Consider the following 12858-nt stretch of genomic DNA (forward strand, 5'->3'; position numbering starts at 1 on the left):
TTCTATTAGTCTTAAACTCTTAGCAAGTCAGCATGATGCACTGCTAGCTAGGGGTGTACTGGTTTAACCGGTTAACTGGTAAGCATTACCTTACTGGCGTAACTGGTTAACCGGTGCCCAGCCCTATGGTTTAGCCATTTAACAATTTACAGGGGATTTTACATCTCTACAGCTAACCCATATACAAGGACACTTTCCAGTCGAATTTGACCCCAAACTTGGGTGCTCACAAATAGGTTGTGTAAAACAAAGATGCTTAAATTACACCGGAAAGCGCCTTTGAATCTTTCCTTGAGGGTGTGTGCGTCTCAGACACTGACCTCTTGCAAGAAGATCTCAGTGGAACTTGTGGCTTTGACAGCACCAGAGGGCAAACAGAAGTGCCAGCAGGTTAACGACACAGAGTTCAGTGGACTTTGAAATGTTCAGTTCAATGTGGCGTTTGTGGTGCAAGCAAGGCTATTAAATAACTTCCTCTGATATCTTAAGTGGGAGGGGATAGTACTTACCTAGCAGTTGCCCAGTCTTGGTTAACTGTCTTTTTCACCTAAGTTTGCCCAGTGTAGCTAAACTTGTGGGCTGTCTATGTTGGCCCCTATTCCGTAATAGGGATGCAAATGTAGCACTTTGGAATAGGCAAATCCGCGGGGGATTTAAATATCCCCCACGGGATTTGCATTAACATGGCTGCCGCTTTTTTCCGGCTTGTAGATAAGCCGGAGAAGAGCGCCAGTCTGGACGCGATCCTCCGGAAAATAAGCTCTTTTCCGGAGGATCTCTTATTCCTACTTGAAGAGCTTATTTTCCGGAGGATCACGTCCAGACTGGCGCTTTTCTCCGGCTTATCTACAAGCCGGAAAAAAGCGGCAGCCATGTTAATGCAAATCCCGCGGGGGATATTTAAATCCCCCGCGGATTTGCCTATTCCAAAGTGCTACATTTGCATCCCTATTACGGAATAGGGGCCAATGTAGACGTAGCCGTGGAGAACTCTAGGCCAGAGGTCCCATACCAGTGCATAGAGGCTTCAGTTAGTGCAGCATAGTCTGGTGATTTTTACCATAGTGAACTGCATTGGTGTAAGCCTCACATTTCCAGGGAGAGCTTGTGTATGGAGAAGTATCTGACATACATTACTGCAAACTGCTTTCATGCAGACTCACCGGTTGGTTGTTCTTCGAGCTTCATTGTGACGTCCTCACATGGAGGAAGTCACCTGATGATTGGGCCCTGCCTGGTTGTTCTCTGCTGTTTTAATTGAATTCCCTTATCTCTACTCAGAGCAGATAAAATTACATCCTTTCTTGGGTTCATTTGCTCTAATTGACCTGGCTGGGGTTTCTGTGGAAGTGGGCCTCACGATGGCTACATCCCGTCCGTTCTCTTATAGGTAGAGGAGGTCAGTCTGCCTTGCGTTTTGCTCGTTTGAGGATGGAAAAGCGACACAACTATGTAAGAAAGGTAGCGGAGACGGCTGTGCAGCTCTTCATCTCCGGGGACAAGGTGAACGTGGCTGGTCTCGTCTTAGCTGGATCCGCTGACTTCAAAACTGAACTGAGTCAGTCGGACATGTTTGATCAGGTAAGCGCGAGTGGACTTCCTGTGTGAAGTGAAACCGACAGCCTGCCTGCTTAAGGACTGACCAACGTCCTCATGATGCTAGCGGTTGCTGTGGCTCATGGCTGGCACGTGTTCTTCAGGAGAAACCCAACTGAGAGCGCACAACAGAAGGGTTGTGTTCTGTGGGGAGGCATTTGTATCCCTGAGACCTGCAGGGAGCTAGGGTTTTGCTTAGTAATGGCGAGTAGCTGGTGGGATGCTAAAAGTGGAATTCATATTCTCTCCTTTTATTCCCAAGCGAAAAGCAGAAGTTTCACTAGAATTAAACTCCTCTTAACTGGATCTCTCTGGTCCTGCTCTCTGAAAGTTGCAGTTGCCCATTATGTTTAGAACTCGCATGCAGAGATTCTGAAGTCAGATGACCAGTGTAGCAATTTTCAGGCGCTTTTTTTTTTATTTGAATGGGTTTCTGAAGTGAGTGCCCAGCCGTGCTGCTCAACAGGTTGGCTAACATGAACATTGTTTTTGTGTAGCGGTTGCAATCCAAAGTGCTGAAACTAGTTGATATCTCGTATGGTGGAGAAAATGGATTCAATCAAGCAATTGAGTTGTCCACTGAGGTCCTCTCCAACGTGAAATTCATCCAAGAGAAGAAACTAATAGGTATGAATACATCTCTATAGCTAGTCCCCTCCTTGCCCTGCTTCGCTCCTCACACCAGTGCGGCTGTGGCTTCGGTGCGCTAGCTCAGTCCTAATGTGAAAGTTGGGCAGAAGGGGATGCCAGCGACCTGCCTTCTCCAAGCACGTCAAATGCTGCCTTCAGTGTAGAATAAACCTTCCGCTTCTCTGGCCACAAGTGCCCTGTGTGCTGACCTTCGAATTCAGGTGGTGCCAATGGAGACCTGGCAGTTGCTGGCCTTGCATCGGTCACTTACACCCGCTTCTGGCCTGTTCCACCCAGACATGCTGAAGTGCCGTCAGTTGCTGCTTTCGTTGAAGACCCCAAGTGTGTCACCCCCATGGTGTCCTGGAGGGGACTGTTGGGTTTGTGGTTGGGGCACAGAACTTCAACTTGAGTGATCTAAGTTCAGTTCCCAGCACTGCTACCAGTTTGCTGTATGACTTGGGGCAAGTCCCTGCCTGTGGGCCTCAGCAGCAAAAAGGTCCCGTCTGACTGCAACGTGTCGGGCATTGTGTCTGAGGAGTTTCATCGGTACAGATGAGACAGCCCATTGGCTGTTACCTGCCTGGATAACAGTATCACTGCCTGACCTGCCGTGTGGCCAGGGAATGACCAGATGCTTAATTGCCTGTTGAAATGCATTGGTTGTGCTGATAGTGGGGGCTACTTCCCCTTTCCTGCCAGACTGCTCCTGCTGTCCTCTCTCCACCCTATGCCTGATGCTTTCATGCAGGCCAGCTTGAGTTTCAGGCCTCCCATGCAGTCTGGGGAACCCTGCCTCTGATCTCTACTGTCTCCAAGAAAATGGGGATTAAGTTTTGCTTTTTTTAATACTGTTACCAGAAATGATCTGCTCCTCACGCTGGTGAGCAGACAACGCTTGGTAAGACCCACTGTTTGGGGCCGGAACAGCAGCTGCCTTGCACGGAAGGGGAGTCAAGTTCAGGGCCTGCTTGTGGTTGATGGCTGGGCGCTAGGTTAGCCTCTGTCGCACTTTGCCGTGCTCCTGACAGAGCTGGCTAGGTTTAGTGAAACGTCCCGGGACATGGTCTCCGTTCACGAGGGTTCTCTGGTGTCTCCCCATGCAGGCCGATACTTCGATGAGATCAGCCAGGACACGGGGAAGTACTGCTTTGGGGTGGAGGACACGCTGAAAGCTTTGGAAATGGGAGCAGTAGAGATACTGATAGTTTATGAAAATCTGGATATAATGAGATACGTTCTCCATTGCCAAGGCACAGAAGGTACGTTGTGCGTCCGGGCTGGAGGGGGTTAGCTGGCCTGTGTTCCTTGGAAAATCTCTGCGGTCTGCTTTGCAGGACTCCATAAGGGGAGGTTTTATAGAAATCCTCGGGGGGGATGTAACATCCTGGTCAGTCAGTTAATTGGTTAAACGTTGGGTTAACCTGATTCAGTGGGATCCAGGTGGGAGGGGACAGATCCAGCCCAGCTGGAGCACCCCCAGGACTCCTACTCCCAGCCCCATGTTGGGGCTGGCTTCCAGCCCCCCGCTCTGGCTGAGAGCCAGCCCCCTGCCCACAGCAGGCAGGGAGCTGCTCCAGCCTCGCACCGGGTATCGGTTAGGCTTTCACGTCCCTAGTTACTAGCTTGGGAGAGAGCGGGAGGTGGGGTGCAGAGCTGGGAGGGGGCGACACAGACCTTGAAGATGCAGCTTTGCAGAAGTGTTCCTCCTCGCCATGCGACTTCACACTTCCATAAGACAGTGTGAGATTGACGTGGCTGCAGCCACTAGGCCATTCTGCCCCTCCCCAAAACACCACTCAAATTCCTCGGTTCTTTTGGCCAGAAGCAACATTTCGTGCCTGCCCCAGCCAGCGTTGTGCTCAGTGCCTCCGTGCGCAGCCTTGTGCTCTGTGCATGCCCAACGGGAAAGGACGGGATTCAGAAACCTTTGAGCCGCCTGTTGCGGTGTCTGCTGCAGACTGTCTAGTTCTGTCGAGTGTCTAACCTTGTTTCTCTCTCTCAGAGGAGAAGATTCTCTATTTGACACCAGAACAAGAGAAAGACAAATCCCACTTCACAGATAAAGAGGTATTCCCACGCCTGGCCTTGTACACAGGGATGATTGTGCTGTAGGGACTTGGACTCCTACACAGCTCGCTAATGCGCCAACATTTCTCACTGAATTGTGCTCTCGGGCTTCTTGACACAGTCTCGATGTGATGGGCGGCTCTGTCTTTCCCTTTTGCCTTGAACGTGACTCCAGGGTCTGACCTGGTTGGCGTTTCCTAATTGAGTTCCTTGCTTGGGGTCTCTCTGGGCAGAGGAGCTTGGAAGATGAATTAAAAGGGACTAGGCGAGCACAGCTGAACCTAGCTCTTCTACTTGAACATTTCCTCTTTTGGTCCATCCCTCACTGCCCTGTGCTGCAGTACCCCAGCAACGGAGGTGGGGGTGGGGGCGTGAAGCAGATGGGATTGCATGCGCAAGGCAATGGAGATTGTGCTCCTAGACATGCTGGGAGTTGATGGTCGATTATCCACCATCGTGTGGGCATAGAGGGGCTGTCCATCCCAAATTGGAGGAACATCAGTGCTCTCCCTTGCGACTTTCCCCTCTCTGCTTGCTGGGACAGGCAGGCGGGGCCCTGGCCCCGTGGAAAAGGCAGCACTGAAAAGATGCTGCCCTGCTGCGGTTTGACTGTGCGGCTAGTGTAGCCACGTCAGTCTCACTTGGCTTTGCTGTCAGCTTGCCGTGTAGCATGAGGGCCCTGAGGGTAATGGTGGCACAAGGCCAGACAAATTGCACCTTCCTCCCTGTAAGCCCCGGCCCCTCTGCCTCAGTGCTCTCCTAGGACACCCAATGAAGAGGGTTCAAGGGATCTGTCTGATTGTCCAAGAGGCCGTGGCTGGAGATGGCCACGTTCATCCCGATGCTGCCGATTCCCTCCCCTGCACTCGCCCCCGAGTGTGGAGACTGAACGTAGACAAGACCTTCCAGAACTTTCTGAGCTCTCCCTCACGTGCCCAGCACCAAGCATCTCTTTGGCCCCGGCCCTGTGTCCTGAGCAGGCTTGGAGCCGCATGCGTAGCCAGCGGTGCACCTGCAGAGCTAGAAACCGGAGGGTGGGGGCGGGTAGGACTCTGATAGCACCAGCAGTGCTGGGGATGGCCAAAGAGGTGACTCCCGTTGATGATGTGATGCCTGAAGCTAAAGAAACGTCCCTTGGGCCATGCCTGCTGCAGTGGCACAGCTACGGTCGTGCCCATAGGGCTTTCTGTCGCGGGAGGAACTCCACCTCCTCACGTGGTGGCGGTTAGGTTGGCGGAAGGATTCTTCCCAGCTTGAGGGTGTGAACCTAGCATTGGCTGTTGACTTAGCACCGTGTAGACCAGACGTCTCTTTTTTTTTTTTTCCTCTCTCCTCTCTTCGTCTGCAGACCGGCCAGGAGCACGAGCTGATAGAAAGCATGCCCCTTCTGGAGTGGTTTGCTAACAACTACAAGAAATTTGGAGCCACGTTGGAAATTGTTACAGACAAGTCACAGGAAGGATCCCAATTTGTGAAAGGATTTGGAGGAATTGGAGGTAAATTGCAAGAGAACAAGTAGTCTAAGGCAAAACCACTGAGCCTCTGGAACTTGGTTCTCCCACCAGAAGAGATGTTCCCATGGGGTCATGTGTCTTCAGCTCACTGTGTACGAAGGCCCCCATTCGGTAAAACAGTGTTGTGTATGCTACAGTATATCGTCGTGGTGCTCAAGCTATGGCCCTGGAACAACTGGTGGTCCACAGAGCACGTTTTGGTTCAGTGGGGAGGTGGGTGGGCACGTGATGCTGGCTCCTCTTGTATTCAGCTGCCAAGTGTCAGTAAGCTCACTAAAAATACATGACTGCCCTGCCATTCTTAGCAGCTGCTGGTGTTGTGGGGGAAGGTTATGCCCTTGTGACTGGAAAGGGAAGTGTCCGAGACAATGGAGAGATTTTTCAAGGCCCCACCTACATTTGGGTATCTGCCACTTGATCCTTTGAAAATCTGTTCCCTGTCCATCTTCCCAGTCCTCCACTGCTGTGCGAACTCTCTCGGTACATGGGAAGTGCCATTGAAGTTCAGGCGCTCTTAAAAGTCTGGTGGGCCTAAAGACTTAGCTCCCTGGTGGGACTCGATTGTCCACTGACTCTCATGCTCCAGTGCCCATAGTTAGGGCCCTCCCGGATCGAGTCCATTTCGCCAATGTCATGGTATAGGAATTAAAAAATTGTAAGTTTCATGATTCACGTTGGAATTGGACATGTCCCGGTGTTCTGGGGGTCCTGACCAGGTTGGGCGGTTGCGAGGTTATTGGGGGCGGAGGGGGTATTGTGGGACTCGTCCCCTGACGTCTGCACTGTTGCTACAGAGCTGGACCCTCAGGGTGTGTCTCAGATTAGGCAGGCCAACATTGCAAATGAGGCAGGGATTTAAATACCCCGTGCCTAATTTGCATAAAAATGGCCATTACGTTTTGCCGACTCGGCACGTTGTCGGCAAAAAGCAGCAGTCTGCAGGGGGATCTGTCGAGAAAGAAAGAAAGAAAGCCTTTTTCGACAGATCCTGTAAACCTCCTGCAAGGATGCATGCTGCTGCACTGCTGGCAGGGCACTGCCATCAGCGCTGGTCACGCAGCCAGCAGCGATTGCTCAGCTCTGATAGCAGCACAGCTGTAAGGGGGGCAGTACAGCTACCCCTCTAAAATCTTTAATCTGATGTCCTTTCCGTTCAGAACTCCCACTTTGAGAGGAGCTCGTCTTCCCTGTGAGGTCTGGATAGTGCAGGGTAACAGTGCGCAAACGACCAGATGTCACGGAGGCAGGCCAGACTTCATGGGCCGTGACATGTTTTTCGTGGTCATAAATTTGGTAGGGTCCTAGAAGGATGGATGTCCCGATGATTGTTCATTTAAGCCAGCATTGCTGGGGGCCAGGGCCTTCGGAGCCCTGAGGGGAGGGAACTATTCAGTGTGGAATAGAACTCTGCTCATGTTCCCTGGCGTCAGCTGTTTTAGCTAGGCCCTCGCTGGCGGGAATGGAGTCGGAGCCGATGGGTGACTCTCAGCGAAGGCCTAATCGAACCGATTTCATACTGTGATAACGGTCAGGGTGACATTGCTAGTTACACCTGTGCATCCCGCCTCTTGGACCCATATGCCAGTACGGAGGTACAGGCAGTCCCCGGGTTACGTACAAGATAGGGACTGTAGGATTGTTCTTAAGTTGAATCTGTATGTAAGTCGGAACTGGCGTCCAGATTCAGCCGCTGCTGAAACTGACCGCCAGTTCTGACTTACATACAGAATCAACTTAAGAACCCCAAGCATCCCCAAATCAGCTGCTGCTGAAACTGATCAGCGGCTGATTCCAGGAAGCCTGGGGCAGAGCAACTCTGCCTCTGGCTTCCTGTAGTCAGCGCTGGTCAGTTTCAGCAGCGGCTGACTTGGGGACGCCTGGGGCAGAGCAGCTGGGGTGCTGCTGGGTTGCTCCAGTAGCACCGCTCCTCGGCGCTACTGGACCAACCCAGCAGCACCCCAGCTGCTCTGCCCCAGGCGTCCTGATTCAGCCACTGCTGAAACTGACCAGCAGCGGCTGAATCAGGACCTGGGGCAGAGCAGCTGGGGTGCTGCCGGGTTGGTCCAGTAGTGCCCAGAGCGGCGCTGCAGGACCAATCGGCAGTGCCCCAGCTGCTCTGCCCCAGGGTCCAAAACAAAAACCTGGTCTGCTGGGGGGGGCACACTAGCTGCGTTCCCCCCCCCCCCCCCCCCCCCCCAGCAGACCAGGGACACGGGGAGCAGAGCCAGAGAGACATTTTTCACATGGCAGACTCCAGAGAGACATTTTTCACATGGCAGTAATAATCAGTAAATAAAGCTTTCACAACTGCCTTCAAAACCACCTGGCAGTCCAGATTTGATCTGTGGTCAGCCTGTTGACTACCCGTGGTCTGTAGCATTTTAATTCTGCAGAGCCACCTTCCATGGGACATTCCAGGCAGATGGAAAAAATCATGGTCTCCATCCTGCGAGTTGAGGTTTGAAATAAGGTGATGTAGAAATCGCTGACTTCGGCACACGTGCAGTAGGTCCACAGTATATTCTAAGATCTGTTTTGTACTAAGCCCTTGCTGACACGCTGAACTGTGAAGCTAAAAGGTGTCTTGTTTTTACTAGGTATCTTGCGGTACCGAGTGGATTTCCAGGGAATGGAATACCAAGGAGGAGACGATGAATTTTTTGACCTTGATGACTACTAGGTAGTCGACCTGGGTCCGGCAAAACGTGCCTCACCCCTCCAGCATCCAACCCAAGGAGCAAATGGTGGAAAACACAACAGATCCCTGCCTTAGAATTGGAACATTTCCAGAACTTGATCCATAAGCATTGGATTTAAAAAAACAAAACCCTACACTTTGATTTTGTCATAGTGTCAGTACAGCAGCAAACTACTAAGTTCCTATATGCCACTTTGGACTAATTTAAAAGAATCCCAGTTTTTACTCTTACTCGATGGTGAAATTGGTTGCTCTGTATTTTATGAAAATGATTTTTTTAACCGTCATGATACATTAACTGCTGTAAACCTTCCTTCCAAAATTAATAGAAGTACGATCATCCTGGTTTGTTTCTTTTATTTTGATTGGAGAAAATCCATTGCTGCATTTTGCAGTGACATGACCCATTTACATGGCATTCTCAGCTTAGACTGCAGAAGTGTAGTAAGATATCGGGGCTGCTGGGTCCCAAAGCGTAAGAGAAGAGGCATTCTGTGCCAGCCGGCCGGCAAGGTGTGGCTGGCACTTTCAGATAGCTTGGGGAGCTGCTTTGACAAGCCAAACTCTTACCTAGATCCATTTTGCAAAAACACGACTTGCCCAAATTAGGGAGCACCCATCATTGGTTTCAGTGGTAATGCTGCCAGTCTTAGCAGGTTTCATTTGGGAATGGAGTGGTGCGGTTTTCAGTCTTGACCGAAATGAACACACGATGCAAGGGAAGGGGGGGGACCCTTCTGTCTGTCGGGGTCTGTTCCGAAGGGGTTTTTGCTTTAGGACTGCAATTCCTTGATTATGTCAATTTGATTGTTGAACCCATCAATGCTTTACATGAAGCAGGTATTTCACAGGGGCAACTAACAAGCTGTGACTGTGATTTAAACCCTTGGCACTGGTGGATTTGGACAACTTGATGCTGCTGTTGAACACTAATGTGCCCCATTGGGAAAATCCAGCTCCCCAGCACCAAGGGCTTGAGAATAGATTAGCAGGGGGTCCTGTACATCTGAGACGGAGCTCTAGTCTAGCCTTAGAAGTGGGTTCACACTTCCGATTTTCCCCAGACTCTCAAGCAGTGTCTTGGTGACGCCTGTTCAGAGACCGCATTTCGAAACGCTAGAAATGGTTCCATGTCCCTAGAGCCAGAGTCAGCATTGGCATGTGACACGGAGCACCCAGCTGAGCTTTCTGGTCTCTCGGGAGGGTGGGTTTTCTGAGTACGCTGACGTTTTAGTGCCTAACTGCTGTCCTTCTCTGATTCTTCCTCTGCACTCATGGCGTGCGGGTTGGAAGCAGCTTCTTGCTCCCAAGTGGCGTACTTGCATATCGTTCCAATAATCCTGTTTCACTTGAATGGAGGGGGGGTGCTTGTCTTAAAACAAAGCTTCTGACTCTCACGCTGTACTCCTAGAGGTCCAAAATGACTTTGTCAATGTGAGCAATATAACCTGTACCGCAGTTCTAGACCTCAGCAAGCAGTCAATGTTGGCCATTGTCTACAAAGGAGGTTCCCATCAAAGCCGGAGTCTCCTAGGGAAGTGGTGCGGTTGGGTCTGCTGGAAACTTGCACGAAACCCAAGCGCCAGTGAGTGTGCGGTCTTTGAAGCAGTGTGTTTGGATTTTGCCATTGTAAATGGGTCTAATGTGACATGACAAGACCAGAAAAAATTGGATGTAAATTTACATTTTTGAATATACTGCTTGTTGTTTCACATGATACATTTAGGGTATGCAGCTCCTTTTTGTAGTTTTTATTTTTACTATTTAAGTTTGGAAATGATGCCAAATTTTTTTGTATTTCTTTAATCAATGTGTTCTCTTCAGTGATATATATTGCATTATATATTGATGGTGTATATCAATATATACTGATATGTATTACACTTACACATGCAAACACATTACAAGGTGGGTGAGAAATCCTAGCCTTCGCATACTATATAGCCTCTGCAGAGAGATCCCAAGCAGTAATATCTTGGTGTTGTGATGTACAGAAATGGAGAAGAGTATTAAACCATATTTAAGAATATAGCATGGACTCTTGATTTTCTTTTAGTGCAGTAATTACTTTTATGTGGGCAATGTTGCTTGACGGGCCTCGTGAACTCTCGGCGGCAGCCGCCTAGATAATAGAGCCTCTTGTTTCCACTTAACACACTAGCTTTCCCGACTGGCAGCCCAGAATGCACAGGTCTTTGTTTTCAGCCCAACAATAGGGAAGCCAATGTAGACTTTGAGAAGCATGACGGGGGGAAAAAACAAATCGAATTCAAGCCCTCAAAATGCGGAAATGTTCTTAAAGGTTAGGTGCTTGTTTGCTGAACCAAGCACCGTTTGTTTTGGGCAGTGCCTGGAACGATTGCAACCTGGTTGGTAGTTGTCTCATTGGAAGAGATGCAGAAACCATGCTCCTAATAGCCTCAGATCAAGTGAACTATCAGTGCTTTTTTTTTTTAAAAACAGCCTCTTCCTCTGTTAAAGTAAATTCAGTCCAGGATAGTGCCTAGTGATTGTGGGCCATTCTGTTTCAGTGATCAGCAGTGTTTCACTTCCTATCCTAAATTGTTACATTAAATGGGACCTCCCCAGTAACTGACCACACTTTCAGCTGGGGGTGGAGTGATTGCAAAGTAGCATAAGCACTTTGGGTTGAAGTTGTTACCATTTTATGCTTCTGTTTTTATGCTGAACTGTGGGGGGAGAGGAGAAAGGGGAGGAGGGCAGGGAGTTAACACAGAGCACAGCACAATCTCCGTTAGCTAACTGCATTTGAAGTCGGCTGGCATTGGCCGGCTTTGTTTTGATGTTAGGCTGTCCTGGAACTCTTGAGTATTGCTGGTGTCGTCGTTTTGCTATTGTACTGAAGTGAGCTTTCCCTACTGAAGAGGAGCAGGCGGGCTGGGGTTTAACCAGGACAGCTGTTGGGTGACACATCCATCACCTGCTACAGATCTGAGGGAGTGGGGGTTGTTTTCCTAGCACAGCGAGGGTTTAAGGAACAGATAGCAGTAACTGAAATGGTACATTGCAGGGGTGGAAAATGGGACGATTCTTGGAGATGATTCAAAACCAATATACCTTCAAGGACGGGAAAGCAGCATGAGCCGAAACAGCACAAACAGCCTTTCAAGCCCTTGTCTCGTGCAGGTATGTGGGTCTAGGGAGACGTGGCAACTGTCTGAGAAACACACGAGAGGCTGTTGCACAAGGACACCTGGCTATGCTGGTCTCTGCCACAAACCCTGAGTAACATTTGACTTCACAGTAGTGTGGAAGAATCAAGACGAGATCACTAATTCCATCAAATCCTAGAAAATGCAGTGGCCGGCCTATTGCTCTCCAGAGGGCGGCTGTGGTGTTTGTACTCCACTGCAGTCATAGTCTAGATGCCGGTATATTTCATCTCCTCTGTCATGGCTCCTGACAGTGGCATGTTTGGAAAATGGCCAAATTTGTTGTCTGTGTCACTTTTTACTGACTGAGCTGGGCAATGCAGTGTGAGACGGCCTGGATACAGAGAAAAATAGAATTGCCAGGTATCTTACCTAGGTTGGCGGAGGGTTACAAACGAAGAATGCCAGGTTTCTTCGGAGGGCTCTAACTTCAGCTGCTGTTTCAGTTGCTTCTCCCCAGCACTAATTCAATTGTCAGGGGCGAGATACTCTACCTTAGCACTTCAGAGAAAAAGTAAGAATGCAGCTGTCTGGTCCTGGGTCAAGATCCCTTCTGGACACGCCCCTCCCAGCTCTCCAGCCGAGTAGCAGTTGGAAGGCCCGGGCCCCTTGATACAAACGCTCTGGAATTAACGAACCAGAAGAAAACAAGCTTCCATCCCACCTCAAAGCTGCTTGATTCGTGTGAGCGCACCACTGTGCTGATACGAGGTCATGACTTAGTGATGGTCCCAACCAAAGGCGGATTTGCTGGTCTTCCATAGGTTGGGACAGAAAATTGATGCAGCAATTGGTCTGGCCCGAAACAGGAGAGCTTAGCGCAGACGTGCTATAGCTCCCATGCCACCCTACTGCTCCAATCCCTCCCAAGCTGCAGGCCAATGCTCAAACCACTGAGCTATCCTCGATCCCTCTCAATTTGTGGGGGAGGGATAGCTCAGTGGTTTGAACACTGACCTGTTAAACCTAGGGTTGCAAGTTCAATCCTTGAGGGAGCCATTTAGGGATCTAGGGCAAATCTGTCAGGGATGGTATTTGGTCCTGCTGTGAGGGTAAGAGACTGGACTCAATAACCTTTCAAGGTCCCTTCCAGTTCTTTGAAAGAGGTATATCTCTATTTATTAATATCTGGCTGCGAGTCTACTCGGCTGGAGAGTTGACTGTCCTCAGACTTGTG

At 50.0% G+C, this 12858-nt stretch overlaps 1 protein-coding gene across 1 annotated transcript in view; it reads left to right on the forward strand.

Annotated features, from left to right (window-relative positions):
- ETF1 (eukaryotic translation termination factor 1) overlaps positions 1–10537 on the forward strand; it is a 30632-nt gene extending 20095 nt beyond the window's left edge. The window contains exons 6-11 of the mRNA XM_075900139.1: positions 1391–1581; positions 2094–2223; positions 3333–3488; positions 4232–4296; positions 5645–5792; positions 8408–10537. Of these exons, the coding sequence (XP_075756254.1) occupies positions 1391–1581; positions 2094–2223; positions 3333–3488; positions 4232–4296; positions 5645–5792; positions 8408–8490 (773 nt within the window). The 3' untranslated portion in view covers positions 8491–10537. The remainder of the gene's footprint in view (positions 1–1390; positions 1582–2093; positions 2224–3332; positions 3489–4231; positions 4297–5644; positions 5793–8407) is intronic.
- The last annotated feature ends 2321 nt before the right edge of the window (positions 10538–12858 follow it).

Source organism: Pelodiscus sinensis, chromosome 17, assembly GCF_049634645.1.
Source record: "Pelodiscus sinensis isolate JC-2024 chromosome 17, ASM4963464v1, whole genome shotgun sequence".
Lineage (NCBI taxonomy): Eukaryota > Metazoa > Chordata > Testudines > Trionychidae > Pelodiscus > Pelodiscus sinensis.